Here is a 9,469-nt window from a genome sequence, read left to right on the forward strand (position 1 = left end):
GCGTGGGGCTGAGGGTTTGTTCGCCCCGCCCGCAGCCAGAGAAGTTCCTGGGGCTTGGGCGGCGGGGTCCTGATGCAAGTGCTGCCCTCAGGTAGTAGCTGGGAAATACCTGGCCCTCTCCGCATGTTACAGGTAGGAACCGTGGCTGTGTGGGCGAGCACAGACTCGAGTCCAGGTGTCTAGCCGCTCCTGGAACACTGGCTCTCGCTGCGCAGGGCGCCTGGGGCTGAGGGTTTGTTCACCCCGCCTGGCTCTCTCCGCGGGTTTCAGCTGGGAACCGTGGCGGTGTGGGCGAGCACAGACTCGAGCCCAGGTGTCTAGCCGCTCCTGGAACACTGGCTCTCGCTGCGCAGGGCGCGTGGGGCCTGCCTTTGACATTTAATTTCTGCACTTACACATATGCCCAAATAATGTTGGCTAAAGTATCAAATATTTTACATTTTAAATTAGAAAGATTATATGTAAAGAATACTACAATTGTGAACTTTTATTAATGCAGAATCAACCTCTAATTATAAATCACAACCTACATTGGAAAACTCACATCATAATTATTTTATTTCTTAAATTATGATAGTTTATCTGGTTTACTCATAAAATAGTTATAATCATTATTCCTTACAACATACAAGGAGGCAGGATCAAGAATTTTCTGGCTAGTGTAATGCTGATGGTTTTACCAGCTGTCAAATGGACCTCTCCAGCTCAGTGTCCAGAATGAAGTGGAAAGAACTTCATCAACCACCTAATTCCTACAGCTGCACCTCCCCTCATTCCCATGCTATTCTTTCGTTCAGAGAAGAAGCCTAGAAGCTTCCAGACCCCTCATTTTGCTTCTGCTCCACCTCCCCCATCAGCAAGGTGGCGCCTTCACAACCCATCTGTGATCAGATACTTCTCACGCCCTGAGCTCCAGCCACCGCCATTTCTCCCTTACAGTACACAGACCTATACACTACCTAGTGTTCCTTCCGCCCTTTCCCAGAGAATCAATCCTCCCCTCAGCAGCTACAGCAGTCTTTTCAAAATCCAATTCAGGTAATGCCACTTCTCTGCTCAAAAGTCCCCCATCCTCAGGACAGCCACCTCCTCTGGCCCTGTTGCTTGAGGCCCTGCTGACTGATCTTCCCCATCTGCTTCATTTCTTCCACACTTCTGTGCTTCAACTGTACTGCCCTCCAATTCCTTCCTCTTAAACGTACAGTACTGTCCTCTCTTCCTAGAACCAACTTCTTCCAAGATTCCTGCACGTCTCATTGGGAAGCCAACCCTTCTACATGTCATCCAGGAGCTCCTGGTACTCGGGCTGTTGTCTAGTTTCTTCTCTCTCTCTCTTTCTCTCTCTCTCTATCTGTATCTTTCTCCCACCCCAGCATGACCTGTAGGATCAACAGAATATGGCAGAAGGGACAGTATGTGATTTGGAGGTGGAGTTCTTCAAGCTTACAGCTTTTACTTTGTTCTTTTGAACTGCTCACACTGGTGGAAGCCAGGCGCTGTGTCATGAAAGTACTCCGGTGGACCTCTGAAAAGACGAGCGCACTTTCCAGCCCCATGGGAGCCACTGGGATGCCAGTCTCCTAGCTCCAGTGAAGCCGTCTGCAGACCCAGCCAAAAACTCAGCAACTGCATGAGAAACTCTATAAACAGAACACCCAGCAGAACCACCTTCAAATCTGACCCACAGAAATGGAGCAATAAATGGTTACTTTATTATTAAGCCACTAAATTTTAGAGTGATATGTAATGAAGGGATAAATAAGTAATATATTCGCTCACTGACCTAGTCAGTCCTAAACACAAAGTTGCTTCTTTAATTTTCTTTCCAAAAGTGACAGACAACACTCCTGTAACTCTTTCTTTACTGCTTTGCTTTATTTTTCTTAATAGCACTCATAATTAATTACCTGATATTTCTTTATGTATTTCTCAACTTATTGTCTTCCCCCAATAAAACAAGAGCTCTATGAGGGTGAGGGAGCTTTGCAGTTGCTTGTGCTGATGACACAAGTCAACTTAGAAGAGTTCCTTGCACACAGTGGGTATTTTGCCCACTCTGCATAATAACTCCTGCTGCTTCACAAATACTTCAGGAACTCTGCTGAATGTTTTTATGCTCAAAAGGAAGCAGAGTATCTCACTCCTTGCCATGCCCTTGAGTGGCAGAGGAACTCCCAACTCACAGAAGAGGAAAAGTAAGGCTTAAGAAACTGAAAGATCTCCAACAAATAAATAACACAACTGAATCTCCAATCTAAGTTTGACTGACCTAATTTTGTATCCAAGAAGGAAAGATTAAATCATTTAAGATAATAAAAATTCACAGACATATACACAAGATGCACAGCTTGTAAAAGAGATGTTACAAATTACGTGTTAGACCATCAAGGTGGGTGGAGTGTTAAGAGTTTGTACAACAGCACTAAAAAAATGAAGGGTGCCCCAGAAACACAGGATCGCACAGTATTCAGCAGCAGGTCTTGAAGGTAGGGTCCCCAGATAGCTTATTTTTAAATTATTGGACCATATGACTCCTAGGAAGGCACGGTGACTCAAATTCCATCTCACTGGGCTCCTCTCCAAGTTGTAAGTTTATAATAAAGCAATGTCAATGGAAAATAAGTTCTTCAAACAGACATTTCAGCCTTGCTGCCTCCATTCAAGAGCTTTCAAAGGTGACCATTTCATTCCATTCTTTAGTTCCAACATGCTGAGGTTAAATGCCTGTATAGTCTGAGAGTTACTTCTGTACTAAAGTTAAAGAATTCAAGGCCAAAAAAAAAAAAATCAGTAACATTTGTTGCCTCAGATGAAGTAGCATAGACATATGCAACCTTTCCATATTAAATACACAATATTTAAGACTCCAAAAACTTACAGGCTAGTAGGAAATCTTAAGTTAGAAGAGACTTTGGAATCACCTAGCTGAGATCTTTCCTATAGTAATAATTTCCTCTACAGTCAAGACTCCCCCAAAGACTATCTGTGCTTATCTTAAGTGGAAGACCCTTTAGGTGCTGGAGGACATAAGCAACTTCATAAATCCCCTACCACGCTCACGGCCCTCTCAGAGTTGCACCTCATGCCACCAGCGTCTTGAGAAGCCAAATCAGTTGTTTAGTGTTCTGGACGATAAATCTGCTAACTGGACCTGGAACCAGTGTTCAACCAAAGGAAGCTTTGTGAGTGACCGAGTCACCCTGAAGTGGTTTATCCCCAAACTCTGCCCAATAAGGGAAGCTTTGAATGTCATGGTGGAAGACCCACTGTTAGAGAAACAAATGCTAGGTACACCCCACCAAAAGTGCTCAGCAGAGCCCAGATCTGGCTCTACTTGAGCAACACTGGACTGTTGTTTCAGTTCTCCAGTGTGGAAACACAGTCAGCAGGGACTTCAAGGAAGCTTTAATGGCTCCCTACCACTTGACTTCTTGAACATCCTATCCTAAGCACTGTTTTTTTCTTTTAAAAAAAAAAGGCATCCATGTGTCTCTTCCTTATAAAAAATCACCCAACACTTTCACGGTGAGCTAGCTGAAATTGTCATCCACTTCAATTCAGCTATAGAAGTTCTGCTTCTGAAATTCCAACTATCACATTATATTGTCCATGTTTTCATTCAAGCCTATGTCTTTTCTCCTCCACAGGGCCATCAGTGGCCCCTTAGCAGATGGTTATTTTCCTGTGAGCTACGTACTTGTCAGTGAGTCTCCATCCCTCCTGAAGGATCCCTATCTGGGCATCTCCCTCCAAGTGCCATGTAAGCAAGACATGGTTGGCTGGTACTACGACTATCTTGTTCTGCTTGTAAGTTCCATAACCATTTTTAGTAATGCTGCCACAATCTCAGCTTATACTGCACTGTGTCCAATTAAAGCATCTAGGCATTTTTCTCGTGTAAATCACAATGTCTTATGTAATGTCTGTACTTATGTAATAGATTTTTAAATCTAAATGCTGATATGTACATTTTATAATATATTTATCTGTTGGACTTCAACTCTATCATATCCTGTGTCTGTTATACCTGATAGAAGCTACTCCTCCCAGGTCATAGTCAACTGTGAATTCCCAAAGCCTAAGTGTTTGTTTTTTATCCAAGTTACAAACAGATACACTGAACAGAATCTAATCAAGGAAAGAAAACAATGACACAGCACAGATGTTTTCCTGTAGCCCGGCTCTAAATGTGATGGGCATATTGAGGTACAGCAGCTACAGGAATGACAGGTGCAGCTGCAAGGATCCATGCATTTTCTATTACTTAGAAAAATGTAGAAAAATAATTGACTATGAAATGTAGTCACATATTGTTAAAAGTAACACTTCAGAGTTACAGAGCCCTTTTAGGCATAGCTTTAGGTGGCCATCTTATTTCCAGAAGTTTCCTAGAGTCAGAGAGGCAAAGAGGATGGAATAATCACTTTAAAATAGCCTTTAAACAAGGCAGGGGACATCACAGTCCCAGACTTGAAATTATACTACAAAGCTACTGTAATAAGAACAGCATGATACTGGCAAAAAAAAAAAAAAGAAAAAGAAAACAGACCCAAGGACCAATGAACAAATTAGAAGATTCAGAAACAACTCCAGACATACTCAGCCACCATATCTTTGACAAAGATCCCCAACATATTCACTAGAAGAAAAATAGCCTCTTTAATAAATTGTGCTAGAAAAATTGGCTTTCCACATGCTGAAAATAAAAATTAGATCCATATCTTTCACCATGCACTAAACTAAAATCAAAATGGATCAAAGATCTAGATATTAAAACAGAAACATTAAATCTGCTGGAAGAGAGAATAGGCAGAACTCTTGAAGACGCTGGTGTAGGTGAAGACTTTAAGAACAAAACCCTGAGTGCACAGTAACTACCTCAAAGCACTGACAACTGTGATCTCATTTTATTAAAAAGCTTTTGTACAGCAAAAGCAATTACCAACGGAGTGGAGAGGCAACCCACAGTGTGGGCAAAAACTTTTGCCAGCTGTTCCTCAGACAAAGGATTACTACCTAGAATATGTAAAGAACTCAAAAAAATCAGACCTCCTCAAAGGTGAAGACCCAATCCAAAAATGGACCTTGGAAATGAATAGACACTTCTCAGATGAAAAAACTGAAGTTGAAAGTAAATACATGAAAAAAATGCTCAACATCATTGTTCATTCATGAAATATAAATTAAAACAATGATGAGATTCCTTCTCACCCCAGGAAGAGTGGTTATTATCAAGAAATCATCAATAACAAATGCTGGAGAGCCTGTGAGGAAAAAGGAATCCTTCTCCACTATTGGTGGGAGTATAGACTGGTGCAACCATTGTGGAAATCAATGTGGAGATTCCTCAAAAAACTAGGACTACAGGTTCCATTTGCACTTGATCTTAGCCAAAAGGCCAAGAAATGATTACAGGATCCATTCGACCCAGCTACACCCATTCTTGGTATCTTCCCAAAAGGATGAAAAGCATCATACCACAGCAATATATGCACATGCATGTTTATAGTGGCACAGTTTGTAAGAGCTAAATCTTGGAAACAGCCCAAATGCCCAGCAACTGGTAAATGGATAAAGAAGATGTGGTCTTCCTATACAATGGAGTACTACTCTGCCATAAAGAAGGGTAAGCTTGAGACATTTCTAGATAAATAGATGCACCTTGAGCCCATACTCCTAAGTGAAATAAAGCAGACACACATGTGGAAATACCATACTGTTTCCCCGGTGTGAGAAACTGAAAGTTTAAATAAGGACCAAAGTATATAATAGGTATTGTGAAATAGGCAGAAAATATTCAGATGGGGAGAGGAACAAGGGAGGACAGAGGGGAACAGGAAAGAAGGGAAAAGAAAGCAAAGAATGAAAAAATGGAAACAAGCTTTTGTAAATGGGGAGGGGAGGAGGCTAGAAAGCAAGGAAGGGGAAAAAAAAGAAACAAGTTATATCATGTACAGGTACAAATTCTCTATGATGAATGTGATCATTATATATACCTAAAATGTACCCATAAAATAGTAATAATAACTAATGATAATATATGAGCTGCTAAAAATAGCTTTTAAATGTCCTACTCTAAAAAATAGAACCAATTCCAGTCTTAATGTACTTTAAGAGCTATCAGAGCTATCCTGCCTTGGACATCGGAGATAAATAGACACTTCTCAGAGAAGAAATAGAAGTTGAAAATAAATATATGAAAAAATGTTCAACATCATTGCTCATTCATGAGCTATCCTGCCTTGTGGGAAAGAGAAAAGTAGGGGTTATCCTACTAGGGGTGTGAAAACAAGGAGGAAAGGCCAAGTATCTCTTTTGTAAGACTTTTTCCACTAGAGAACCTATGAGGGAAATTACACGCAAGCAAATATGGTGAGTAGATAGAAAGGAAAGCCTAAGATATGAAGCCAAAAAAGAAATACTTTCCATACCACGGATACTAAGCATCAGATTTCACAATCTATCAGAGAACTGAATGTATATGTGCTGCTGAAGTGAGCACTCAAAGGACTAAGTGAAGCCTGGCAAGGGTTTAAGCCTCCTTAAGTTTCTTTTAGGAAACACACAAATGTACATGTGACACATTAAACCCATTTTCTAGCACTGTAGCTCTAAAAATATCACTTTAAAAGATGAATAAATGATATACTAAATGAAAACAGCCATCACTTGGTAGACGTAATTTAAGCAGATGAAACTCGGTTTAGTAAAATTCCCTCAGAAAATAGAGGCAAACACATTAGTTTCCACTGATTTAAATTTTAGTTTTTTCTTCTACAGGCAACAAATGTCCTCTCTCCTTCCCCCTCTCTCCATCTCTGTCTTTCTGCAATACCAGGGCACAAATCCAGGACCTTGAAAGCACTCTCCCACTGAGCTACATTTCCCAGCTCAGTTTACACCACTTTTATTCAAACTTATTGAGAGAAATAATTAAGTCAGCTTACTGAGTGATCCAGGATTCTCTGGGTACCCCAGAACACTGAGACCAAAGACAACATTATTTTGATGCTTGCTAGGGAAAGGACAAGCTGATTTACAGGGAAAATCTCAGGCTGTGTATACTTTAAAGACTATTTTTAGTATAATCAGAAAGCAAAAGTAACCTTTAGAGGAATCCACTGGTGAAAAATCAGGGCGTTTAGCACAAAGACCTATATTTCTGAATATTAATGTTGATATGAATGCTTGTGAGGCCCTAAGCCAGCAACGACTTGTTACAAAAGTAAGACACCATGAAAAGATGGAGGTCTAGTAGCCTTAATAGAGCACAGTACAAGGAGCATCAAACTTGGATTGGTAAAGAACTAGAGGTAGAATATGTGAATTCTTATCCAGATCTCTCAAATGGTGATAATAAAACCTCATCCACAGGATCTGTGCAGAAATCAAGGCACATATATAGACCTGTCTAAGGATTGAATGTTTCTCCTAGTAGATAGTAAGCTTGCTAAAATCAGAATTGAATCTTAGCTTTGATAAAAGTCTCAGACTCACACATTTTGATGACTGTTTGTCTATAAATGAATGACTACTCAGCAACCACACACACAAAAAAATTCTGATTGCATGAACAGCTGAACAAAATAGATTTTATAATATGCAAATGTAAGCTTAAAATAGCTCATGCTAAAATATAAAAATAAATAAAATACAAATGGGCCACGTTCTACGTAAATAACATGCGTAAATACATACAAATGCATACAGTCATGCATTGCTTAATGATAAGGACATGTTTTCAGAAATGTGTCATTAAGCATAGAATGTACTTAACATTACATCATCACCAGAAGATACAACTGCATGTATGATATAAGTGAACATGCGATCTGTCATTGACTAAAATATCAGTATGTGGTACAAGACTTAACAGTTTGATATATTACGTCAGCAGAAAATATAAGTGAACTGTCTGTGATCTTTTAACACAATCGGTCACAATCAAAGCACTGAGATTTGCTGAAATGGAGTGTTTATCTAATTTAGCGTGTTCACTGCAGTGTGCTTCTATTCCTGCTGAATACACTGCCATACACGAGTACTCATTAGCAAATTTTCCTGAATGCAGTTTGAGTTGTTTGCAATGCAAAACACTGTACCCAAAGGCAGTGCCCTCACTTTGACAATTTATATCTATTTGACAATTTATATCAATTTTATAGATGAAAACTCTAGACAGATAATTAAAAGAAGGTGAATTACCTAGGTTTGTAGAGGCAATAGCACAGGTGTTTTGTCTGAACTTTTTTGGCTTGAATGAATATTTTCATACAAGGGTCAAAATACAGGACAGACGTGTAGGCTCTGAAGGACCATGTCTCTGGAAAACTGGAAGAGAAAATATTGAAAGTCACAATGTAGAGGATACAACATTGATTTCCCTTTGAGAATGAAAGATCAGTCTTTATGCTGAAAGCTTTGGAAAATTTTCTTCTAAAGCAAATGATGCCACAAACACCAGGAAGTCTTGCAACACTCATTTCATTAAACAGCCTATAAATACAGATCCTACATAAACTATCCACATTTTGGATACAAATAAACTTTTTCTTGATACCAACTGATGCTAAGTAGGGTTACATCATCAATAGAAAATATACTTTCCATTAAAACAACTGACCAGGAAGCACAAAATCAAGTCAAATAAACAAAACACCCCTCCTGTTCAAACATAAGTAAAAAAATCTAGGCCAGTGGTGGCCGTTTGTGTTATTGAAAGCTCTAAAATGTTTGCATCACCAATCGAGGCTCACATGAATAATAAGCATTTCCAGTAAGTCAAAAACAAAGAAATACAATTTAAAGGTTTCATTTGCTGTTAGGATTATGAAGAGATAAAGCTTTCTTCTGTAAGTGCAGTAAGTACCAAAATAAATACTATAGAAGAAAAAGAGATAAATAAAGGATGGGAAGGCACTAAAGCAAAAGTAGAAATATGTAAATAACCCATGAAGAAAGCTGCCCTTGTGAAACTGCACTCCGTTGGGAAATCACTGCGACCCTGTGTACTAACACCTCGGGAGACATTCTATATTAAAGTTCATCTATGACCTATAAATCCTCTCCAATTAAACAAGAAATTAAGATCAATATAAGCCCAGCCATGCTTAAGCGGTGATACTGTCCTCTTCTAGATTACAGAAAATGCGACTATAGCGGTTTTCAAGGTTCAACAGAAAACAGGGAGCAGTGACCCCGTGATGATTTCACAGTTCTTTCTCAGTGCAGAGACAAAGGTAATGAAAAGGAATCTAAGGCCTGTCTGAGGAGGACCGCTCAACAGGATTATGCCACTACCGGGGGCTAAGTAAGAAAGGACAGAACTCCATGGAATTTTCCAAACTAAAAATGAAGCCATAAGAAATCTGAAGGTTTCTGGGGCTGGGGATTTAGCTCAGCGGCAAAGCGCCTGCCTGGCAAGCGCAAGGTCGTGAGTTCGGTTCCCGGTACCGGAGAAAAACCAAAA

The 9,469-nt window shown here is 39.8% G+C and overlaps 1 protein-coding gene across 4 annotated transcripts in view; it reads right to left on the reverse strand.

The window, feature by feature from the left end:
• Morc1 (MORC family CW-type zinc finger 1) overlaps window positions 1-9,469 on the reverse strand; it is a 184,072-nt gene that overhangs the window by 127,778 nt on the left and 46,825 nt on the right. For all 4 annotated transcript variants that reach the window (XM_013515035.1, XM_013515034.1, XM_013515033.1 and 1 more), the window contains one exon: window positions 8,206-8,331. In XM_013515035.1, the coding sequence (XP_013370489.1) occupies window positions 8,206-8,331 (126 nt within the window). The remainder of the gene's footprint in view (window positions 1-8,205; window positions 8,332-9,469) is intronic.

This window comes from Chinchilla lanigera, unplaced genomic scaffold (genome assembly GCF_000276665.1).
Source record: "Chinchilla lanigera isolate Chin_1 unplaced genomic scaffold, ChiLan1.0 scaffold00026, whole genome shotgun sequence".
NCBI classification, from domain to species: Eukaryota; Metazoa; Chordata; class Mammalia; order Rodentia; family Chinchillidae; genus Chinchilla; species Chinchilla lanigera.